At 37.4% G+C, this 25671-nt stretch overlaps 1 protein-coding gene across 13 annotated transcripts in view; it reads left to right on the forward strand.

The window, feature by feature from the left end:
• Window positions 1–25671, forward strand: part of LRCH3 (leucine rich repeats and calponin homology domain containing 3) — a 70956-nt gene that overhangs the window by 33181 nt on the left and 12104 nt on the right. For 3 of the 13 annotated variants that reach the window (XM_072867287.1, XM_072867294.1, XM_072867297.1), the window contains exons 7-18: window positions 3852–3945; window positions 4831–4951; window positions 7516–7664; window positions 10352–10428; window positions 13736–13831; window positions 14271–14322; window positions 14479–14619; window positions 15882–15929; window positions 17057–17110; window positions 23037–23085; window positions 23593–23706; window positions 24338–24456. In XM_072867287.1, the coding sequence (XP_072723388.1) occupies window positions 3852–3945; window positions 4831–4951; window positions 7516–7664; window positions 10352–10428; window positions 13736–13831; window positions 14271–14322; window positions 14479–14619; window positions 15882–15929; window positions 17057–17110; window positions 23037–23085; window positions 23593–23706; window positions 24338–24456 (1114 nt within the window). The remainder of the gene's footprint in view (window positions 1–3851; window positions 3946–4830; window positions 4952–7515; window positions 7665–10351; window positions 10429–13735; window positions 13832–14270; window positions 14323–14478; window positions 14620–15881; window positions 15930–17056; window positions 17111–23036; window positions 23086–23592; window positions 23707–24337; window positions 24457–25671) is intronic. The other 10 variants (XM_072867291.1, XM_072867296.1, XM_072867290.1 and 7 more) reach the window with 7 other exon arrangements.

Below are 25671 nucleotides of genomic sequence, written 5' to 3' on the forward strand. Positions count from 1 at the left end.
TGTTGTTTTTGGCAAGCTTTCACTTGGCACTATTGCTTAGCATTGTAACACAAATATTGGAACAGTCAGCCATATCAGCTGCTAAATTAAGACGTCTAGAGAAAAGCGGGAGTTAAGATTTATTTCTGTTACATAATATAGAAGAAAGGGAGTCAGTGAAGTATGAAACTAAATATATATAAAAATTACCTCAGTCATCTTGGAAGGTGGTAATAAGGTGTGGAGGAATAAGTTGCTAAAGGATGTACCGCTGTGTTAGCAGCAATAAAAAACAAATTAGAGGGCCTCACAATAAATCATCATGAGTCAGATTTGTGAAGAAGAATTTGCATGAGGGACTGACAGAGTGATTCCTCATCAGCACTGCATGTCTTAAATTATTTTTCTAGCTGAGGTCAACATATGAGCATTTTATGAGTGTTACTCAGTTTCGTAGACTATAAGCTGTTGCAGAAGGTTTCTGCATAATACTGGGGATACCGTCCTGTTACTGAAAAGAAAAGGCTCTAAATGATAAACTGTCATGATCTGTTTATCTCTAGCATAGTTTGTTTATTTTTTAAGAGAAATTCCAACAAAATCAGTGGGCTATGTGTTTACTGATTTATTGGTGTCTGTAGTTGTATATTACTATGGAAGTTTTCATTAATTGCTTTTGTGAAATGAGAAGAATTAATGTATTTTAATCATAGCTTGGAATTATGAATGTAAAAATAAGTGCAGAATTGGTTGAGGATGCTTTCTCTAGAATTGCTTCCAGATTCAGCCCTATGAAATGAGCTTCAGCTGGCTTTCCTTTAGCTGTATTTCCATCCCCAAGAGGAGATAAGAATTGGTGATAGAATTATTTGTTGTTACCATGCTGTTTGGGGCATTTAGTGTTGCAGGTGATTCCTCCTGTCTTCATGTACCTATGGAAGAACTGTCCATGGATCAGAGTACATGTTAGGAGGAGATGGTAGAATGATCCAGTGGAAGAGAGGATCCCAAATTATTATATTCTTCTGGAACTTGGAATGAGAGAAATAAAAGCATTCAACTACAATATAGTTAGTATTTGCAGGCAAGTGACAAGAACTTTGTTTGTTGTCTTCAAAGGTGACTGATAGAAATAAGGTATCAGTGAGTACACCTAGACTTTGTTGCTGTTTTATCTGATAAGCTAAGTGAAATACCATGGAGGTTAAGAATCTGAAACTAAGTGATAGAGATTCTTAAAGTTTAAAGAAGTTTGAGTCATGCTCTCAGTTCACTCTTGGTCAAACATATTTTAATAACAAAGTTGTTAATACTGCTAATAAAACAAGATATTCTAAAACATTATGGCAGAAAGTGTGGTTTGGAGGTTTGAGCACAGCTAATTATTTGTTTTAGCCTTATCACGTTATATCAAACTGGCTTACCAAAGTGAAATCTTGTATGTTACAGTCCTTTTCTAAGCATAAGCTATGTGAAATTCATCTTGCAGCAAGTTTTGTTCTGCTGCAGCCAGTCTCTCATTTGCCACACTGAAGTTCAGAGCAGCTCAGGTTGGTGCTGGAATGAATGTGATTGAGAGGAGACAGAACTGTCGAAGCTGTGTAGCAATTCCTTTGGTACTGAGGCAAACTGCTATAGTCTGAACTTAGAAGGTTTAAAATATGAAGTACTCGTACATAAACCAGTGTAGTGGATATTTTGGGACTTGGGCAACTGCTCTTTCTTACAGGAGTTAAAAATATGTGTTTCATTGTGGCTTTGGAGCTGTGTTTTAGTCTTCGAAATGTTGGCAAGTCTTTCCTTCGGCTGTTGGTCTTACCTGGCGTTTAGCTTCTCTTCCTTTGATTTCGAGCTGTATGTAGCTTCCTGGGTAAGTTGTAGTTGCCCCAAGATGCTTTGATCTATCTCAATGCTTAATTGTTGTTCCTTGAACCTTGTTGGTCAGGGAGGAATAAAAATCTTAAGTGTCAACTGATTTCAGGATGGCTGCTGTACAATTGTAATTGCGTAAAGCATGCAGCATTGAATAGTTGTTTTAGATGTGAGAGTTGGGGAGACAGAGAGCAGCTTTCATGTTAAAAAGAAGAGAGTCCTGGGAACAGTGATTATGAATTTTTGAGCTTCCAGATAACCTTAGTGTTAGATGTATAGCTTTTCAAAAGCTATAATTGAAAAGGAAGGCTAAAATAAGAAAATTTGTATCAAAATACTTCTCTGTTTTAGAGATGTAGCCAAAGAGTAATTTTGATGCTCTTCAATTCGGAATAATTGTTCAACTTAGAACAGGGTTCTCAGGAGATTCTGAAAATATTGGTGCATTTAAAATGGAATTATACTGCAGCTGGATTTTTCTTTTCTCTGGCCTGTGTTTTAAATCCAGTACTTAAGTACTGTGAACTGTTAGCATAAGTATGGTTCTGTTGTTAGTGATTCACGTTCTTTAACTGTACTGGGCGATTTCACGGTCTTCCTTTTTTCTTCCCCACCCAAAAGAAGGGAGTTGTTTTTCCTTTCCCCTTATTTCTTGCTAAGGATTTATTATGCGGATGATCTTTCTGTTTAAATACAGGTACCATAAAGGTGGCACTCTTTTGAGTTAATCAAAAGTCCATGCAGGTACAAGAGCTTGTCTTTTGGTGTGCATTTGCAGAATCTAGATCTGCTTAGAAGCAGATGTATAGCCTAACGTTTCTCATCTGTAGCCCTCCATCCCTCCTCTTAGTTTTTTGCTACTTTATGTCTATCTGCAAATTAAAATAGCCCGGGGTAATAGTCTGTCACTGTTCTACAAAGTCCTATGCATGCAAACGGTGCTGCATAAATAATAAATAATAATAATAGTAATTTGAAAATAAGTATTTCCTGAAAGGGGCATTTTAGAGGGAGCAACAACTTGAGAGTAGTACCAGTTGAGAAAATGACCTGCAATTTAGTTACGATGGGGTGAAGCAATTAGCTTCCTGAAATTCATTCTTCCTTGTGTATTATGTAGTAATTACTGCTGCAGTTCTCCCTGGGGCATCGAGTGCCAGTAGGACAGTTGAGTCATTGTGAAATGCCATCTGCAGTGGATCAGACAAGTCCCATTGTCTCTTTTACTGTAGCTATCTGCAGCAGTTGCCAGACTTGACATCTGTGATGGCTGTACTGCTGAATTACGTAGTTTCTGAGCCCAGAAATTTAGAGAACTGTATGGCTGTTTGGTTATGTGTAGTGTAACACTAGGCACATGTCTAACGCCTTTGTCTAGACATGTCATTGACAAAGTTAGGCTTTGTAGATGAAAACTGTACTTCTATATTTATTATATTTTGAAGTATTTGAAATACTGTCCAGCTTACTGCACAGTTTCTTAGGTAGGTAATTATGATACAGAAGATAGTTATGTAATACATTATGCATACTTTTGTGTAGAAGTATATTCTGATATACCTGTATTTTTAGTAATTTTGCATGGGTTTATGCTTACTTATGAAAAAGTTTGTGGGTCTGTATTTCAACCAAAACATATGAGTAGCAGAAAATGAAAGTTTGTCTTGTTAAACAGTGAAATAAGACCACTTTGCAGTTTTCTTTTGACATAATTTCTGCATGGGAAATGTTTGAAGTAAGGATATATACTTTGGATCAGATTAGCTCTTAAAATGCTAATTTAAGTAGACAGGTGGACAGCTGACTGACGAGTATGTTTGTAGCTGTAAGCATGTGCCTCTTGTCCTATGTGGCAAGTGCACTATGATGCTTTCTAATATGCCGAGCTTGTGAACACACTGCAACTGTGCTTGGTAGCTTGTTTCTGCTTTTGTTCTGTAATAGCTGAGAAGCTTTTGGTGGTGTTTATATTACAGTAACTAAAACTGTGTGTTTGACAGCCATGAGGAACTCTATTCCAGCCGGCCGTATGGAGCACTTGATTCTGGCTTCAATAGTGTGGACAGTGGAGACAAAAGATGGTCAGGGAATGAAGTAAGTGTTGCAGCTTTATTTTTGTTGAGTGCAATATTGTACAGGAAAGAGAAGTAATACGTATACATCTGGAAGCATGTCCATGTTACATGGTAACATGTCCATGTTAGTGTGCAGGTTGCCTTGCGCCAAAATTATTTGTTGTTTTATTGGAGAAAAACAAGCATAATTTTATATGGGATGGACACAAAGTTGGAAATAATAAGAGAAATGTATAAAACAGTGCATGACAGATGAATCTACTGGAGCATAAAAGATGAGAAAAAGGGGGTTCTTCATTGTAAAAAAAGCTTATAAGTATCCTATTACAATGTTGAGTCAACTACAATTACTCATGAGTAGTTGTTTCAATAAAATAAATCTGAACATGAAAATTAAGCTTCAAAAATGAGATGGAAATTTCATCTTCTTTCTTTGCAGCTTGTTTCAAATGTTAAAATCTGTTTGCCATTTAGAAGCAGGAAAATGGGATCTCGTAGCAAGGAGACTGTCAATTATTCTTCCAAGGAAGCAGCTCCCTTTTCCTCTTGGGGCAACTAGAAAAAGCAGTAGCCAAGACCTAAAGTGTTTCAGTGAGCTGTACTCCATACACCTGCTTGCACTCCTAGCTTGGTTTTTGAGAGGGTTCTAGGAGTTTCCATCCTGGGATGTTTTCAAGCACTTGCAGATATGCAAATGAAACTGTAGGCAAGCTGGGTTTTTAAGAGAGCTTAAATATATGTTTTTGTAAAAAAAATACTCTATTGCTGTATTTTGCTTTACGTTAGTGTTATGTAGGTGCAAAACAGGACAGTTGAAGTAAAAATACAAATCAAGAGGTAGTAGCTTACAAGATGATGTTTCCAAAGAAAAACGTTTCTTGACTTCACTGTTTGTTTTCTAAAGCCAACAGATGAGTTCTCAGATCTCCCTTTACGCGTGGCAGAGATCACTAAAGAACAGAGATTGCGAAGAGAAAGTCAGTATCAAGAAAACCGAGGGAGCACAGTCGTAACTAATGGTGGAGGTAAATACTGATCTTTGGCTAACAATATTTATTGTCATCATTATTAAAGTTCCAGAATATTTGCTATAAATAGTAGGTTGTCTAAGGAGGAAAAAGGGAAAGGTCTAGGTGGAATTACACAAAAACACAATTGTGTAAACAGTGTAAAAACACTGCTGTATTAAGGATGTTACAAGGCAAAATCAAATAGCATCAGAATTACGATTATCTGGGAAACATTGTCAGCTTCTGCATATGTGCTATGTTAAAGTCTCCAAATGCTTCAAACAGTATTTTGGAATCTTGAATTTCAGTCCATGGAGTTTTGCTGCTAGAGCTGCTGGGGAAAATTTACAGCAGTAGTAAACTGTCAGTGCTCTTGTCAGTTGCTGTCGGAATGGGATGAGCAATTTTGTCAGGGAATTTCATATTCCAAGTAGCAAAAGTGCCTTGTTTGGCAGTCTTGGATTTTAATTGAAACAAGGCCATCTAGGAGGGACAGGTATTTCTGAGTGACACTGGTTTTTTGCAACTTCTCAATGTGTTGTCCTGCAGTCTTACAATAGCACCCTCATATTTGTTTAAGAGGTGATAGCGCTTCCCATGTTTCTTGATCTCCGTAGTCCTTCTCAATTTTAACTTCCAATAATCTGCTGCTGCCACTGGCTCACAGTTCAGTCGTCGTCTTCTTTACACGTCCCAATTCTAGCATTCTTCCAGGTTTGATTTTTTCAGTCATTCCCTCTTCTCCATTTTTTTCTCCATTTTTTTCACTACTGATTATTAGATCTCATCCCCATATACTTTGATTAATTTTTCTTCTTTCTCAGCTGCTCCTTGTTTTCAATTTCCCCTAATAGCTCCAGTTCATATTCCCTGTCTGAGTCTCACTCTTACCACCTAGTTTTAATCTTCCGTGCCCAACTCCCACTTTTTCTTCCTTATTCCCTCCTCATCCCCCTCTTCATCTTTTGCCATCTTCTTTTCTTGGTATTACTTTTCTCTGCCACAATATTTTGGGGTTTTTGCCACCTTCTAGAAATATTTGAAACTTTTTGGTTGACTCACACTCTTTTACACATTAATGGACAAAAAATTCAGTTCAAACAGTTAAATTCTGGCAAAGTTAGAAGAATCGAAGACATGGTGTTATGGGAAGCTGTGGGCAGCCTTAATAACAGGTAGTGCTGCCAGCTCCGCCTCTAAGACTAACTTTATTTTGTTCTTTGGGTTTTGTACACCAGGGATTGCAAAATACTTCACTAGTCTTTAAGATGGAGCACAGTCAGTTCATGAGTATCTGAGAGGGGCACAAGCACGTGTCTGTCAGTGATCCAGGAGATCCTTTCCAATTTTGTGTTCCTAACACAGATACTAATGTCTCTCACCTTATACCGTATTATTATTATTATTATTATTTATTATTATTATTATTATTATTAAAGTTTAATAAGCAAGGCTGGAAAGAAGGGGGGTTTGTTTTCGTTTGTTTTGTTGGTTTTTTTTTTTTTAAGATTTGAAACTGAGATGGAGATTTAATGAAGCCAAAGTATATAGGAATGCTGTTTTGGATGGTTGTAGTAGCAGAGGAGGTGGCTTTGCCAGTAACAGTTGCTAGATTGTGTGGTGAAGCAAAGAGAAGTCTGTTTTAGACAAGCAGGAAAGGGGCGGGGGAGTAGAAAAAGAATGTCTGCAAGAGAGTCTGGAGCAAGTTTGTGAAGAGTTTTAAGAAAAAGAAAGCTCTAGTGCTCAGAAAGGGAGTTTATGCTTTCCCCTGCATCCCCAGCACAGTATTTTTCACCAGGGTAGTTTGCTCAATGTCATGACCCTCAGAATCCTGGGCAGAATGTGTAAAAGCAGTGACAAGTGAAAAAATTGCCCTACATAATATCGCCCACACAAGGGAAAATCAATACTAGCCAAACTGTGCTGATTCGTGCTCTCGTTTCAGTGGTTCCTAATTTATTTTTTCATTCCTCTTTTTAAAATAAAACTGAAGATGCTTTTATATTGCTTTAGAGGGGTTTTGTTGCTTTCTGTACTGTCCTTCATTATTTCCACATACACTTTTTATATTTATTGCATTTGCATCCAGATAACTTGGACATGCTGCCCTCTGTTTTGTTGTAGTAGTAAAAGTAGTAGAAGTATCTGTCATATCCATTCTAATTTTTCTGACAGCGATGAATTAGAACCAAGAGAAATGATTCGAAATGTACACAAATCATTGTCTAGTCTTGGTGTTAGTTGATAGATTTTGATAGATAATTTTCAGTATTGAAAAAAAAGTCACATTATTTACTTTTTCAGTCACTGCAAAAGTATCTGTGGCCAGCAATTTAAAACTGTGCTTGATACATGTTTCTCATTGCTTTTCAGAAACCATTACTTTTATAATTATTTCAAAATCCGATGTTTAACAAACGTTAGTGGGCCAGGCAAAATTCAAGAGCTTTCAGGCTGAGCTTTCACAGACGCCAAAAAAACAGTAGGGCCTTAGTTCCTGACATTGCTTTTGTGTTGGTTTTTTTCCTCTCCTGTTGGTTATCTAATTATGGGTGTTTTCTTTGTCTCTGTATGTCAAGTGGAACATGATCTTGATCAGATCGACTATATTGATAGCTGTGCCACAGAAGAGGAGGAGGAAGAGGTGAGGCAACCCAAGTGCATGGACTCAGACAGCCTCAGCTCACAATTCATGGCATATATTGATCAGCGGCGAATCTCTAATGAGGTGGTGCTTTTACTTAAATTAAATTCATATGCCTCAGGAAAGCCTTTGTGATGGTATTAATGCTTCTTGTCCTCAGAGGTTTTCTTTATTTAAAAAAAAAAAATTAAGTCTGATCTGGGGGAAGAGCACAGTGTTGTGCTTTGTGGAGTGTCAGAGCTGGAGTGTTAAGCTGCTCCCAACTGCCCTTTGGAATATGTGGAATAAGTCTAAGGCAGCCACACTGTTTTCCTGTCATGTGGGTTCTTGCAAGCTTGTGCTTTAGGCATATGTGAAGTAAATGGTTTTTCCAAAGGAGTGCTCTCTTCAGAAAACACTGAAATTGATGCTTCCAACTGGGAATTGGTGATATCTAGAAAATTGTTAACCTTTACTTGATGGTACTGAATATATACCAGCTTTCTGAAGGGAAGTCGATTGTTATCAGCATAAAGATTTAGTACAAGAATCTTGCAACTCCATTCATTTGGCTGTTCATGTTGATTATAAGTTATTTGCCAAGAAACTCACTGTCTTGAGCATCCATTTTAAGTTTAGACTAACTTAAATATTCATACTTTTCAGAAAGCCTGCTATTTGCAGCAAACAATTTCTTTCTCTCTTACTATTGAGCAAGGCTTGAACCCACGGGTACAGACTTGGATATGTATATAGTCACCTTTCTGAATAGAAAACATCATCTGTAGTTTCAGATAAACCTGACGTGAAACTGTTCTCAGTCAGTAAAAGTATACAGTTAAATGAACAATAAGTAAAATTATTGCTAGACAGCTTTTTACAAATGTCTAGAAACAGACCTCAGTAGCTCTGGACATTGCCCTGTTTTCTCCTCTCACAGAAAAAAGGAGGGGAAAAAAGGGAGGGGCAGGCAAAGTAGCCTCTCTGGGTTTTTTTCCCCAACAAGTCTAATCAGTATCTTTTTCATTTTGTTCTTGAGTATCTTTCTGTTTGAGCTGGTATGTAATACTCGCACTGGAGTGCTGCATTTTAGAAATCTCAGTAACAGTAACCGCAATGTAATTCCTGAGAGTCAGGATGTGTGCACCCATTTCCCCGCAACATATGCATGAAGTTTGTTTTCATGTATTTTTTGACAGCATTCACAACATACTATGCTAATAATAGCTGCTTTAATTGATTGCTTACTGTAGCCAAATGATGTCCTGGTGCAGACAAGGGTAATGATTCCGGTGAAGTTACTGTCACTTTTCTTTATCTCATGTCATTTCATTGCTTTCTAGCTGCACAAGGATTAGTGTGCAACTGGAGTTGCTTTGAAATTGTATGAATTACCAAAACTGGAAGATGCCTTTGTTCCAGTTGTAGCAGCCACTGCTGCGAACAACATGGAGAAAACTGTTCCCTGTTAAGTCATTTGGATGGTACGCTTCTGGAAGTGTCCTCAGAAATCAAACCTATAGAAACAGATTTTCAGCCACATAGTGTTTACTTCTGTGTTCTATCAGTCTTAATTAATAGCTATGTACACAGCTGCACAGTTCAGTGGCTCACTGAACATACTACATGAATAACCTGTCTGAGAAAATCTTTATGGTTGATATGCTTAAACGGTACCTATTGTGCTGCGATTCAAATGTGTCCTTTCAAAGTTTTGTGTGTTTTGAAGCAGAAATATATTTGCTCTTTGAAGAAAGAAAAAAAAAAGTGGATCTTTAGTATTCATGTAGGAGCCTGGTCCCTATTTATTCCGCTTTATATGACTGTTTATTGTGTTTAAAATCAGTGATGCAGATATCCAAGAGGTGCATTCAGTTTGCAAATCTCATAAATTCAATATCAAATCACAAAAGCTGGTGCCACTTGAAGCATAGACACAAGAGCAAAACTCAGAAAAGGCCACTATTGGCAATACAACCCAAGGACTCTTTGCTGTAAATAGTGAAAAGGCATTGACCAACATCAAAAAAAGCTATTCATAGGGGCCTATCTATTCATAAAAATTAAACTGTTTGCTTTTAACTGAAGCAGCAGTTTCTCTAAAAAGACAATCCAAAATACTCTACTACTTGGGAAGGCTAACTGTATGCAATATAGCAACATACATAGAGGCATGAGTGAAAATTGGCAAGTTAATCTTGAAAAGTTTCCATCTTCCTACATTAATGGGTATCAGTAAAAGTTTTAAAGTAACACCAAGGGCAATATGTCTCTGTTCCCAATGGGATAAATGATTTCATAGCTTAAATTAAGCCTAAGGTGTTCTCATTCATCCCATGTTTTGCTTCCTTAGTCCCTCTGTGATGTGTCTTTAGGGCATCATAAGAGGGCATCAGCTATTGTATCCTGTATTTCTGAGAGTCCAGACTGCATTGCCTTACACTTGTATATACATTCTTTGGAGCTAGCTCTACATTTCTTCTACATGACATTAATTATTTTTTACCTACATTTACTTCTCTGCATGATTGTTAATAGTCGAGGTTTTTAAACTCTTAAACTTATCAGTAGGCGTGTTTAATCTTGAAATTAAAGTTTCTTTAAATCGCAGGAAAAAAATAAGTGAGCTTGCCTAGTTGGAAATTAACATCTCCCTGCATTGTGTTTTGTGGTTCTTTGTCAGGTATTTTGATAGCAGTAGTTACAAATGTTGCTCTACAAAGAGATTCTTTGACATTAATGTACAGTATTCTGAACAAGTTGCTAACAGTCTTCTGTGTTATTTTGCTTAGGGCTCACCAGTAAAGCCTGTATCCATCAGAGAATTTCAGAGAACAGAGGATACAAGACGATATTTACATCAAAACAGGTAAGAACATGTACCAGCAACTTTATCCAAAGTTTCATGATGAAAGCAGAGCACATATTTACTGAATGTGTTTAGAAAATGACATTGTTTACTGCTGCTTCACCAGAAATGTGCATGGCACTTTATTTATAAGTTATTGCTCCAGATTAGGAATTTGCATTCTAATAATGGCAGTGACCAAAAGGCTTGGCTGTAAATGGGTTGGTTAAAGAAATCTGACAAAGTAAAATGTATACTTTTAAACTGATTTAATATTTGCTTTTCATGATTTAATTTGTGCTTTGATTAAATAATTGACTTAAGCTATATTACATAAAGGACAGAAGGGATAAACATCCTGCAGGTTTAGGGAAAGCATAAAGAGAGTTACTATGGAGTATCTGATGTGATATGAGGTCACATTCTTGGTGGACTCTTGGTATCTGTAATACTGTGCAGGTTTAGTTTAATTTAAGATGTGCTGTTCTGTGCCATAATCACGAGCTTACGTCAGGGGAAGAAGGGACAGAATGGGAGTCAATGCTGAAAACAGGTCACTTAGTTGAACGAAGACTTTTTGAATTATGTCCATACTCTTTAATGCTTGCTTGGCTTATCGGAGGGAATGTTTACCCATAAAATATGCGTCAGAGTTGGACAGAATATAAATGAGGTGGTTAGGTTTGAGAAGAGACTTTTGGATGTCTATTTAAAAGACCAGAAGATAAGCAAATGTATAGCTTCTTGCTAATGGAACTAAAATCAAAATTGATAGAACCTTTAATATGCCATTGAAGCATTTCAGTATTCTGTGAAGTGAAAGTGAATGTGCAAGGACTCAGCAGAAAACCAGCTCAGTTGTACTAGGAATGTTAAAAAAACAAACAAACAAACAAAAAAACCTGCTGCTAGCCATAAGTATGTCATTACTTACACTGTCAGTAGAAATTAATTTTTAATGGCATTCTAAAATGTTATTGAAAGAGAAAGTGAAAGCAAGAATAGTCTATAAATTTTTCCAGAGTTATGGCAACATTTTAATAGGCATTTTGAAATGTGCAGTAAATGTGCAGATACAGTAGCTGTACTGATATAAAGGAGGGTAACTTCTTCAGCATGTATCAGCATTCTTTATTCTTGTCGTGGTTTAACCCCAGCCGGCAACTAAGCACCACACAGCCACTCGCTCACTCCCCCCTGGTGGAATGGGGGAGAGAATTGGAAGAGTAAAAGTGATAAAACTCGTGGGTTGAGATAAAGACAGTTTAATAGGTAAAGCAAAAGCTGCACACGCAAGCAAAGCAAAGCAAGGAATTCATTCACTCCTTCCCATGGGCAGGCAGGTGTTCAGCCATCTCCAGGAAACCAGGGCTCCATCATGCGTTATCGGTTACTTAGGAAGACAAACGCCATCACTCTGAATATCCCCTCCCTTCCTTCTTCTTCCCCAGCTTTATATACTGAGCATGACGTCATATGGTATGGAATAGCCCTTTGGTCAGCTGGGGTCAGCTGTCCCCTCCCAACTTCTTCTGCACCTGGCAGAGCATGGGAAGCTGAAAAGTCCTTGATTTAGTATAAGCACTACTTGCAACAACGAAAACATGTCTGTATTACCAACACTGTTTTCAGCACAAATCCAAAACATAGCCCCATAGTAGTTACTATGAAGAAAATTAACTCTACCCCAGCCAAAACCAGCACAATCCATTAGGGCCTACAGGTAAGACATAAAATAATACAGCAGTCTGACATGTTCTCCCCACATAAAGTGAGTGCTGTTGGTTTGAAAGACTGGGGATTTTTTATTTGTTTGTTTATTTATTTTTCTATGTGAGCATTTGTGGTCAACATGGGAATAGTTAGACTTTACAAACACTGGATTGCATGACATATCTGAAGGAAATAAGACAAGGCTAGTTAGCTAGGAGAGAGCTTCCGTTTACATAGACAGATTTTAATGATAAAGGAAATTGTAGTTCACTAGGGTATCCAGTGTTTTCAAAATTTAACTTAAGAATGGCAGTGGATCTTCATGCGGAAGTAGTTAATCAACGATCTAAATGAATTGTAGCTTATTCATATTATGCTGCAGCAGAGTGAAATTCTTAATGAGGCACTAAAAACAGGTCATATTGTTGTTGCCTTCAAAAATGTGAAAAAACAGCCATATGACAATGAGTAATTTTTTATATTTTAAGCTTGTATTAGTCAAATATTTCATTTGTGGCAACCACAAGCTGTAAACTGCTTCCACAATAATTCTGTGCAAATGCCTTGGCAGGCAGCCTCTTTTTTTTCTTCAGCATGCTGGAGCCATTAAAACTCTTAGAGTTGGATGTAATGCAGACTTCATCTCAAGAGTACTTAGATTAGTTGATTCAATTCAGTAAGTACAGTTTGTGCCTCTGGACAGACTGTGGTGCATTCCTGATGCAACAAAGCTGTGTGTACTCTGGTCTGAATACACTTCTTGGCACTCAGTTGAACCCAGTCCTGTCTGTTCAAAATGGATTTGTCATGTGCATCAGTGCTAATTTAAGTAACAGAGGAGACCTGTAGCATATGGGTCTTCCACATCTCTTAAGCTTCTCTGTGCAGAATAGGTGTTAAGTGTACACACACAGGCAGCATGACTGACATTTTTTGGAAATGCATTGGAAAGTATCTCTCTATTCCATAGTTGCCCCAGGAGTGAAGGTTGCAGAGTCTAGGCTGTAAAGAGTAAGGTACTCAGTTTCCATTAACTTTTTTTTCTAGGAAGCAACATGGCAGGGAATGTACTGTAGATTGTGGAAGCTGGGAATTGTTTCAGTGCTAGCAGCTGCCTTCTAGCAAAGAACTGGCTGCAAAATTTCTCTTTTATTGTTGATATGATGGATAAGAGACAGATCTGTTATTTGTGACTTTGATGGCTTGTATCACTGACAGTTAGAAAGTCATCACTTGATTGGTGAAGTGAGCAGATTTGTTCTGAAAATATCAGAGGATGCTAATGTTTAAAAATAATTCTGTTCTTTCCAGAGCAGGATAAGGGCCACAGTAACCAGAACATAGTCTTAAGAGAGAGAGTCCATCTTTGTGTATTTTGAAATCATTATTAATTAAATTACATTTATTTAATTATGAACTGCAGTAGTTGTGATCTGACTTGGTATCACAACGTGATTCCTTTGGTCATCCTGAATTTCACCTTTGTGCTTATCTGAAGCTAATTGTCTAGGCAATTACTCTTACAAAACCAGCTGTAATCTAGAGAAGAATTCATCTGACAGTAGTTTATGTGCATCAGTGGCAAATCCCCCTTCCACCTGGTGTTTACCTGCAGGGACACTGATGAATTACGAAGACCTGAAACTCTAAATTTGATGCAGGACAGAGAGCATCACCAAGTACTAAGGAGTTATGTGGACAGGACAGAGAGGTAGGGAAAAGAAACATACAGTTTCTACTGATTAATTTTTTTCCTCCCCTCCCTAAATAACCATAGTAGCCAGTTGCTCCCCTAAATGAGGATCATCTGAAAAGTTCCTGGATTGGTTACTTAACCAGCTCTTAGAGAATGGGTATAAAGTACTGGGTGTCTCAATGTAATAGGCCAAATATACAATCCCATTGGTACATCCTGAGCTGTAGAAAAATTTTATCACAATTCAGGAGAAGAGACAGAAATGACTGCACAAAATCTGTCATGCACAATGAGTTAAATCATTATTGCAGCAGTTCGTTTAACAGCTTTGCTTACCAAGCAGTTACTCTTCTGATTTGACGAGATACTTGTGTGTCACCGACAACTCATGTATGAAAACTTGTTTATATCTAAGATAAAAAGTATACTTACTCTCTGTTTTTCTGTTTGTCAGACCCCCAGCTGATTCACCTTACTTTCTCTCTCTATCAAGTCACCACAGTCAGGTAACACATTGAGTGCTTACTATTTCATTCTTTTGGACGAGTTTGATGCAAAACCAAACTTACATTAGCCATAAGACGTGGGCTGTTTCTCCATAACCTATCTGTTTTACCCTGTGTAGTTCTGTCTTTACAGCCTGGTGCACTGTTTTGTTCCAGGTGCCTAATACAGATCCTGAGCTGCACCGCAGGCACATAGAGCGTACCCGTCGGGAGGCCCAGCTAGCAGCGCTTCAGTATGAGGAGGAGAGGATGAGAACAAAACAGATCCAGAGAGAAGCTGTCCTTGACTTTGTTAAGGTACCCCCTTTTAGTACCTACTTGTTACTTTATCTTTTCTGAATCCCTTAATGAAAATTAATTGCCAAGATCATTAATACTTGCACATTGCACTCTTGGGCATGCATGACACCTTATAAAGAAAATGGAGAAATAGCATTTAATTCCATTCAATGTTGGTGCTGTAGCTTAACATGGAGAAAACTAGAACTGGGGAGGAAGACAGAAGAGATTTACCCAAAATATGGTTGTTGTAAAGAATTGTGTTTTTACGTAGTCTGCCTCATTCTCTCAATTCTTCATTTGCATAGATGTGACAGGATTGGTATAAGAAAGAAGGGGTCTTTATTTGAGAAGGCATAGAGGCAATTTAATTTTGAAGACAGATTTGGCAGAGAATAAATCAATCGTACACACAGGAAGATAATGTTGCCTGATCTATTTTGATATTTTATGATGCGTAAATAAGTTACCTCCAGGTAAAGCACAGGTGCAAATGTATGGTACATCAGATACTCTGTGGACATTGCGTCTTCACTTTCTCTTTCACTGCAGTCAGTATGAAGTAGTCTGCTGCTTAACACGCAAACTTGTTTATATGCTAGTTGTCTTAAATTTATTTTACTGTTTACTGGTCTGGTGACCTACCCAAATCTTGCCATCACAAATTTAATAAATGTTACAGTTAATATTTTGGGCTTAGGGTGGTCTGCAGAGAGGAAAAGAATGTTATATTGCATTTATGTAATGTATAAAGTTAGTTTAGAAAAAGCCTTTTAGCTGCCTCAAACTGGGCTTTTCATTAGCACCAACTAATCTCAGGCTCCTGGCAATGTTTTGTAGAAAAGCTGCTTTTATTAAAGATTCATCTCAGTCTTTCAGCTAAAGACTTTAGATACTTAGGATGCACTTTATTCATTGATGAGCCTTTTAGGGGTTTTGGTTTTGTTTTTCTTCTGTTGCCTTTGTTATTCATGAGCACTTTATTCTCAGCAATTAAATTCCTCCCTTGGGTTATATTTTGGGTTTATTATGCATCTTTAATATGCAAAACCAATTTGGGTTTTTTGTTTTCATGTGGAATAAAGGCTGGTTTTTTACTAGTAATATCCGTGAAGTTTCAGCTCAGTGGAAACTTGAAATTTCCCCAATGCATGTTTTATTTAAAAACTAAGACTTCTCGTGTTTTAAAACACTTCTAAATTATGCTGGTTTGTTCTGAGCTTTTGTTTCTCTGTCACGTTATTTTAAACTGGTCTTTCATTTTGCCTTTTTCTCTATAGCAAAAAGCATCCTTAAGTCCTCAGAAGCAAAGTCCTCTGGATAGCGAGGTAAGAGTCCAATAAGAGTATTACTAGGGATGTCAGCACCTGAATTCTTAGCTCTCTCCATCAGAGATATTTTCCTGATTATGGAGAACTGCAGGACTGGGTTATAGCATAGTTTTTTCACACTTATTATCAAGCCTTGGGTTGGGATTTTTTTGCTTATGGGACCAGTCTAATATTTCCTCTGTTCATGTAGATTGCCTGTCCGAGTGTGGTGTTTTATTGTTTCTTGTATGTTTTCTATGTTTTATACAGAAAATACATTTCATATTCCATTTTAAGATGCTCCTTGTGAGCAGTACAGTTTACTTTCTAACGGGAGTATTCAGACAAGCTATTGTGTTGCACTCATCCTTCATTGATCAGTTTTCTCCTGGTTTCCTATCATTAGATCACCAGTTACCCCAGAAAGATTAAGCATTAGAATTTTGAGGGCTATTAGAAAAAGAGATAAATAAATTTTTTAGAAGTTTGTTCTAGTGTAGTTTTATAATCAAAAACATTAAGTCAGTAGGGAACACAAATCATACAGGGCTCAGTCTTCTAGAATATACACAGCTGAGCCAATGACATCTGTTCACTCTCTGCATCAGATTTCTGCATAGTAATAGCTCTTCCACTGCTTGCCATCCCCACTTTCCTCCAGGGGAAGATAAATCACTTGGCAGTGTTAATCAGATCAAAACTTTTAATAATATAATGAATATAAATAGTTCTTTAGCAGCATTTTCCAACTAACTCTTTTTTGTTAGAAAATTACTGAAACATGGGGTAATTGAAATAGTTTTTGCTCCTTTTCCTTCTTAATGTTCTTCTGTTCTTAATTTATTCTTTTTAAGGGTCCTTTGTTCTACCACAGTAAGAACTGTGAATACATAGTTGTCTGTATTTCCTTGAGACAACACAGAAAGCAGAATAACTGATTCCTTAAGTAATACGAATACACTATAATTCATGGGTCATGTGGCTATATATTCCTACAGAGTTACATAACTTTATGGATTTTTAACAAAAGTCTCACAATGCTATAAACAAGCAGTACATGTTCCAAAATTTCTGTCTGTTCACATACCGTGTGTTTCTGACATTCTGTGTGTTTCTGACATTACTCCATCTCTCCCGCCTCCCAGTGTCCCTTTCCATCCAGAAGGTCTCAGCATACTGATGATAGTGCCTTGTTAGTGGTAAGATCCTGCACGTAATGGCCTTTTTATGTGGCAGATTCTAAAGCATAGAAATAACAACATGTTATGATTGTCTCAGATTAGACCAACTATTTTAGAGCTAATCTAAATAGCATAAAACATGAGCATCTTTGAAAAGTGGCTTAGCTGTGAACTTTAATAGAATGAGTATGTTGGTACTTGTACTGTCAGCCATTTGTTAGTAACACAGTGATGTTTTTCCACAAAATAATTAAAGCTTATCTTTTTCTGAGAGCGGAAGAAAATTACTGATAGTAAAGAACAGCTTCTAAAATTCAAAATTCACCTCTAGTTGTTCTGGTTTGATTCCTTCTCCATTTAGCTTGCTTCCTAATTGATGTGCTCTTCAGTGTCAAGTAAGCAATTTTAATGCTTTGAGTACAGCCCTCTACTTTAACTTGTTTGCATCCTGCACATTGTGGTTAGAAATACTTAGTATCTTGGTAACCATATCATAGCACAGGGAAAACCCGCTCTACATGTGAATGCTACAAATCATGAAATATTCCTCATACCTTTTTATTGTTTATCAATTAAGGTGTATTAAAAATAATCTATTTTGAACACTTATTAAAAATAAAAACATTTATATACTTCATGTTTTATGCTATTTCTTCCTTTATGGCATCTTAGCAATGTAGCATAATTAAAGAATAAAATTAATGCCATAATCCATGTCTATAAAAGAAAAATACACCTGATTTGCCTGCTGTTGCATGACTGCATGCCTGGGATTTATTTTCTTAATTCATGTGCTTTCATTATCTGCCTAAATTTTCTTTAGGCAGTGCTCTCAGTTAGAATATCTCTCTCCAGAACATGTTGGTCAAGATGCTTACTGTCCCTTTATTCAGACTTTTTGGTTTTCCTGCTTTCACATGACTAGCGCTGTGTGGGAGGAAAAGAAAGCTCATAATATTAGAGAGAGATTTAGTTGTGATCATGCATGTGCCTGTTTAGAGAAATCACAATCAATTAGCATATAAAAATGTGCTTTCATATTTAGATAATAAGAAACAGGAGAATAGCAGTTGTTTGGGTTAAGTGATAATATTCTGTTGTCAGTGAATTCATCTTTGGAATGTATTTTAAAGATACCTTTAAGGACCCATTTCTATTTGATTGTGTGATTCCATGACTTTTGTTGTAAATTAATATATAGAATTTTACATTACATGATTTGGAATTTTCAGAAGTTATTTTGGAAATGGCTTCCATCACTGGTTGTTTCCTTTGTGTCTTTAACCAAGTTACGTCCTTGCACTTCACAAAAAAGTGGACAGGCTGGTAGGGAGAGATTGAACTAGATTTGAAAGCAGTCATTTCTCGCTTCATTTTTCTTTTGATTCTTTGCTCTTTTCAGCAGCAGTGAACTATAATACTATATGAAATATTGGGTTTTCTGAACTGCTGAAGTATGATCTGCAGCTCTATTTTGTAGTGGAAATACATGCTGTGTCTAATGGTGACATATGCTAGGGCAGCTCTTTCTGGCAATTATTGTAGCTGGAACATTAAGTCCACACTTGCTCAGGAATTTGTAGCATTTTTTTTTCCAGAAATGTATTTTGTATGGTAAAAACTTGTTCAACAACAAGGAAATGTTCAGAAGTTTGCTTACAAAAAAAAAAAAGTCTGTCATAAGAGTTGGAATTACTTTTACCTTTTTATATTCTATTGCATTTCATTTGACATTTTCCCTGTCCTTATGCATTTGAAATTTAGCTAGGTCTAATTTCTGAGGATGGTTTTTTCCTCCACCAAAGTATAGAGGCATTTCATATCAAAATTCTATTTGCTAATGGCAGTTTTCAGTACACATTTGCCATTTACATAGTTTCTTCTCTGTCTTTTTCTCTCTGTGCATAAAGACTGCATGCAGTAGTGGAAACTTTACCTTACAAAACTTTTGGACACTGAAACTTGCAGATAGGTTAGCTTAAAAAAAATTAATTTAAAAAAAAAAAGTTCTGCTAGATTTTCCACTGATTGTTCTAGCTTTCTGGTGTGAGAATAACACTTTGTGGCAAAAGAGGAGAATATTACATAGAGGTATAGTAAAAGATCTTTTGTTGAGCATTTCCCTCATTACATCAGAGCTCTCTAAACTGTGCAGTTGCTTTTCTTTTGCTCCAAACAATGTTTTCAGCTCAGGTGTAAGGAAAAGATTTAAAAAGTGATGTCTAATATGTAGCTAGAAAGCAAGTGAGCATTCTTTTATTTTATTACTTCCCTCTTCTGGTATTGTTACTGCTTTAACAAAAATTTTCTTAAAACCAAAATTTAAGTTGTGAATCTCCTTTTTTAAATCTTACATCATGTTTCTTTTGGTCTTCTCCTTGTCTTTTCTCACTAATTGAAATTAAAATGTATTCACATTGTACAGGTTACTCTGACCATTTCATTCTGTTTGTAAACAATTCCAGGACAGTCTGTTTGAACCCACAAAAGGACTACCCATACTTTCTGTGAAAGTTAATAGTTCAGTTTAGTTGTATGTTTCTTCTACATACCTCTGATTTGAAGTGAAGTGGAGCTTGGCTGTAGTACTTTATTGCACACTGTGGTGGATTTCTTTGTGTTGACTTGTAATAGCCAGACTAACTAAAATGTTGCTGAAGAAATGTAATCACTGGCCTTTCTGAGCAAATGTTCTGTATACCTCAAAATTTTATATTAGTCATATCCTGCTTGCTTTTCTCACAAGAATAGTCCCATTTGTTGCAACTGAGATTACTTGTTGAGATAGTATCAAGGCTTCAGACTTGGCTACTGATTTCAGCCTTGATTGCTTATGAATCTCATTTTTCCCCAAGTATCTTCTTGTTTTCTCTCATACTGTCCCTTACAAGGTGAGTACTATGGAAGGAAAAAAACCCAAAACATCCTCTCAAACTGCTGCTCAATTTCTCTGTTGTGAAGCCCATGAAATACTTGATGAGCATCAGGCAGCTGGTGTGACCTCTTCCTTTCATAACCTTTGTGTCATTGCTGCCTTGTGCTCCCTTCATTGCTTGTGTTTTCTTGTTGTGGTCTCAAACGTGGCCTGAGGCCATGGTGTTACTGGTAGCACATGGGATCTCTGAGACATTTTAAATTAAGGCTTTTAGGCACCAGCATGTTACAAATAATAATGGTATGGGTAAAGTAAGCAAGACTTGAATTATGCTAACTTGTACCCTGGAGTTTTCTCTCAGACCGTTGGTATCCATTTGTGTATTCAAACGTTTAATAACCACATTCCCTTAAAATATCCTTATTTGGTTCATGCAGAGTTCTGGTTGGGCTCTGCTTTGGCAGTCCCTGTATCTACAGTTGTTTCTGGCACAGGGAGATTTCGCTGACTTCAGTGCTAGGCCTAGAGGCCGAGTGCGGCATGTGCAGTAGGGTGTTGTAAGTCTGAGTTGCAGCATCCTCATTCCTTTTGTATTGTGGCTACCTTTTCTTACAGTTGTTCTTTGCCTCACTTCTTCCTTTCTTCCGTCTCTTTCCTTGCTGTCCCTGACAGAATGGCTTTGAGCCTGTCTTTGTGTTTGAGATTGACAATAACACCAATACCATTAAAAGAAGGCCAGGGACCCGCAAACAGGTGAAGAGCATGCAGTGTGTTGCTGTTGTGATTGTCCTACCCTGTGGTGTGCCGTGTTCCCCTTCCCTTCACCCGCTGCTGGGTATGTGGGTTGTGATGACTTCTTGTTAGTCTGCATCAAGGTTGTCTTGCTGTTTTCATACAGAAATACACAGTTATGTTAATGTTACAGACCACCTAGTTCTGTTTTTATTTTACTGTTCTCATATACTAGCTAATGTTTTGCTTAAGTCAAGTGATATTTTGAAACTCTTTAAAACAAATTAAAAAAAGAAACCCATGGTTTTTTCTCTGCAGTGCTGTGGAGAAGGAGACTGCCTTAAGGATCAGCTGTTAAGTCTGCATAGGGCCTACAGATGTTTGTATTTAAGGCTTGCCCTGAGTATAACCTTTTCTTCTAGTCCTCCCTGGCTGTACTGTTCTGAAGTGGCAGAATAGTTGCAAACAGTTTAAAATACTAACACTCCCAAGTGTGTCGTTCACATTTGTGGAGTTTCTAGGTGTCATTTGGTGGTGTTCTGCTGTGCTGAACTGCCACTTTGCTGTTGAATGCTGTTTCAGAAAGTATAGTTTCATTCTCGAGCCATTCAGTCCTCAAACATTAGCGTTTTGATTGTGCTTTCAATAAGACACAGAATTTGGCCTTCTAGATCCACCTGTCAGTGACAGATCGGCATGCTGGAGCTCCTGTTCTGTAAACATGAAAAGTTGTTTGTTTGTTTGGTTTTGATAGTGGCTATAATTGAAATTCGGCTGCACTTTTTTTGTGACAACACTGTAAATCTTCACACTGACATCTTCCCCGAGAGCTAGATTCCACTGACGGAATCTTATTTACTTTGTGTGTAATTCACAAGGATCAGCATTAGGTGTTTGTGGCAGACACAAAGTATGAGCCTGTTAGATGTGGTTTTCTCTGATTTTACAAAGTTGATAGGAAAATAACTTACTAAAAATGTGTAACATACTTGAAACATTAAAAAAAAGCTATTTATTTTGAATAGTGGCTCAGAATGAACTGTTGTAGGGTAAAATTTCCTTTTGTCTGATGGAATAGGTGTTACATTAGGTGTTACTAAAGAAGCTTTTACCTCACTTATTGTTCTTAGTTCTGCTTTTGATGTCACTGTGTTGTGTGTAAAAGAAACATTGCACCTCCCAAGCTTATTAGCCAGAAAGTTCAGGAGGGTAGGAAGGCTTTAAGTGTAGTTCAGCAAGTATGTGTCTGTTGCCTGTTGAGCATTTCTGAGAATGTAATTATGATCACCTCTTCCTTTTTAACTTGCCTACTGCATTCCACCTTTGTGCATGACCTATCAGCCAGCCATTTGCTAACACTGCTACTGCCTTCTCTTTCTTTATGCATTCAGTCGCTCTCAGGGTTGAATCAAGAAAGCTGTGCTACTACCCTGCCTAATGCTTCTACCTTCAGTCCTATCAAGGTATCTCTTGCTATTATCATTCACCAGTAAAGCCAACAAAAAACTCTTGGATCCACACATCTGTTTTAACAGGTGTTAGTCTGTCAGCTTCTAATCAAAAGTTCAGGTAGGGTAAGAATCCAATTTACCTGATTAAACTGTAGTAGATATTACCTCATCGTAGCTTTAGGCTGTGTCTACAGGAGGCCTAAGCTATAAAAACATGGTAACCAGTCTCTGCTCTGAGGGGTTCTTGGTTGTCTTTGATGTTGCTTTTTCTGTACAAGATTGATTACTCTTGACCAAGTTGAGTTCATCAAAAGTACTCTTGTTGTATTCTTCACCAGCTTACCTTTGAATACAGATATCCTATATTTCTTTCTCTTCTGTGGAAACTGCTATACTGAATGCATTCATCACAAGAAATCATTAGTCTGTGTAAGCCCTGTAATAAAAACACAGTGTGTTTCGCTGGGGAGAGTGATGTTCAGTAAATAGCAGTTTTGCATTAGCAAAGGTGTCAGAGGTGTATCCTTATCAGTGCTGTTGTAATGCAAGTTCTGTATGTTATCTAGTTATCTGTTTTTCTGTGTCCCCTTTGCAAAGAATACTTTGAAAGTTTTGGTTGGAAGGAAGAGTAAACAGAGATTTGTCATTGCACAGTCAGTGCTGTTTCGTCATTCTTTTTCCTCAGAATAAAGCAATTGTGTCATTTCTGCAAAATAAAAAACTTTGTCACTTTCTGCAGAGATGAGACTTGGGGAACAACATACTGTGGTTTTTTTCTGAAACACATTTAGATGGATGGAGCCTTTTTAAAACGCAGCAAATTAAAATGTAGTCAGAGCTTTTCCAGATTAGGACCATTTATACTCTTCTGTTTTTTTGTCCACAGAGTGATGACAGATCTACCATCTCCCCCGGCTCACCTACCACTCAGACAGGTAACAGGGAAAGGAAGAAGAATTTCTGAAAAATAAGATAAAAATGCCTGCTTGCTTATTTGTACTATGAAGAGAAGGGAGCATATGTTCCCATCTCCGTATGGGGCACTGCTGTGTTTGAGAATTTACCCAGTTATTTGGGTCCCCTTAGAAACACATGAGGGAAGAGACAACAGGGGTGAAGCATGTCCTCAGGCAGAGCGTAGGGTTTGTCTGGTTTAGGCCTTCATATAGGCTTTGGCACACAGATGCATTGAGCAACAGTCAGAACAGTTGTTGGAATTGGTATGTGGAATGTGCTTTGCATGCAAGCGTCCTTGGAAGTGCCTTTTCCTGCTCTGCGCTTTTATCATGCATGGCTGTAATTTATTTTGTCATTATTACATTAAAATTTTTGTTTTGTTCTTTTCAATTACCATGTTGCTGAACCCATTTCCTATTTAAACTCTAACCATTTCCTTCTTCCTCCTTTCCTTTCCTTTCCTGTGCCTTTCCACATTTGTTTAGTCCACCTTTCCCCTCCATATCCTGGCCATGCAGCCCCGCCTTCCTATAGAAACCTTTCCCAGCGACCTGAGAGTTTCCTTTTCCGAGCAGCTGTCAGGGATGAAGCAAACAAAGGTAGGTTGTATAGCTTAGAAATTAGCTAGTTTTGCTACGTTATATTAACATCTGCATTACCTAGGTTTTGCACTCTTTTGTTACTTCAGGTCATTATCATCAAAATACTTTTAGAGTTCCATTTGTAGACATATGGCATTGAATACTTAATGAATAAGCAATTTTTTATTTAGAGCTGTCAAATATTCTTTTCTCATATTTGTGGAAATGTGGGATTTTGTTCTTCCTGGTCTGTGCTTACATGTAAAAAGATACTGAGGAAATGCCACAAAAGCCTTCAACCACTGATGAAGGCAGCTTGATAAATTTTGCATTGCACAGTAGCACATAACAAAATTGCAATTTCTCTAGAAAGACTGAACTGTTTCAACATACTACATCCAGCAAAACTTTGTCGTCCTTTGGTGAATTATTATTAGCCAACAGAAAGAACAGAATCTAAACAGAGAGGAAAATGTGTTCTAGAACACCTCATTAGCTTGATTAATAATCAAATGAAAGAAACAGATTTGTGAAAAGGAATGCACTGTACCCATTCTGGAACCTTGTGTGTGCGTGTGTAGTACAGCAGTGAAGCACAATCAGCCAAACCATGCGTAGTAATTTTCTTTCCTTCGTACTACTTTTTTAGCTGTTACTTCATCTTCTACCCGTGCCTTGTCTCCTGCTAATGATTCTGCAGACCCTAGAGTAAGACAAAACTCCAAACAGCGAGAGGAGGAGCTGGAGCTAATAGAGCAGCTACGTAAGGTAAGTGCTGCCAGGAGCCAGTATGTGGACATCTTAGTAAATGCATTGTGTGCATCCTGCTAAATCTGTCCTTTTGTTTTAGATCGATTTCACTGAACCAATATGGTGAACAGTTGACCAGAATTAAATGACATTGTACAGTCTGAGTGTTTCTTTCAGATGGATGCAGTGGCGTTCACTTTGGTTTTTGTGGTGGATAAAGTCAGCTTCAAATTCTGTAAAATATACTGTGCTGACTCCTGCTTCTGACTGTCTGGTGATGTCTGCTTTTAAAATAAACATATGCTTTCTTTCTTCCTTATCAGCCTTCACACTTGTAAGGAACTCCCTGGAGAGTTGCCTTACTGTCTTCTTTTAAATCTTTTTTTAAAACTCCTCTTTGCTGTAAAGCCCACAGAAAAGCAGATGTAATGTGGAGACTACTGCCAGTCATGGTGACAGCATGGTTTCCTTGTGTGCTCTGGATCCATCTATTGATTCTTGCCTTATCCTTAGTTAAGTGCAGAACATCTGAGGTACAAGTATTCCTTATGGTTGTGCTATTTGCCTGTTCAGGGCCACCACGCTCCTCGTTTGTGCCCAGGTACAATGACAATACATGTGAATATTGAAAATGTCACATGACATTAAGGTAGTGCTCTGCTTTGCCCCAGACTTCTTTCTGGAGAGCATGAAGGGATTCCTTGAGGTGCTCTAATTAATTGTTTGAGCTTTCTCAAGAAATAAGAAATCCTACTTGTTAAAGCTTATTTTAAAAGCCATAAGCATCCCAGATGGACAGAAAGAGTTCCTTCTCTTTGTGAATTTTAAAGTAAACACAATCTTTTTTTCCTAAAAAGAGAAAGTTATCTTAAATAAAACAACACAAAACAAAACTTGGTGCTGTTTGCAGAGCCTCTCTTCTGTTATCTCAGAATGCTTTGTATGTAGTCTCTCTTGTTCTGCTTCCCAAGTAAGCTTAAATCTTTTTTTTATACTTAAAAAAATTTAGATACAGCATAACATTTCATTCCCTTACACAAATGCTAACTACCTCATTTCTTTAAAACTATTTATGCCAAGTAATTTGGGTTTTTCTTTACAGCGAAAAATGTTATCATGACTTTGGGTAACTATATTGTCCTCCAACCCACAGAGACAATTATTTTCACTTCCCTTGGCAGAACCATTCTCTGAGAATATGAAGAATTAGGAATACTGTTCTTCGACCTCGAT

This window comes from Ciconia boyciana, chromosome 7, assembly GCF_034638445.1.
Source record: "Ciconia boyciana chromosome 7, ASM3463844v1, whole genome shotgun sequence".
NCBI classification, from domain to species: Eukaryota; Metazoa; Chordata; class Aves; order Ciconiiformes; family Ciconiidae; genus Ciconia; species Ciconia boyciana.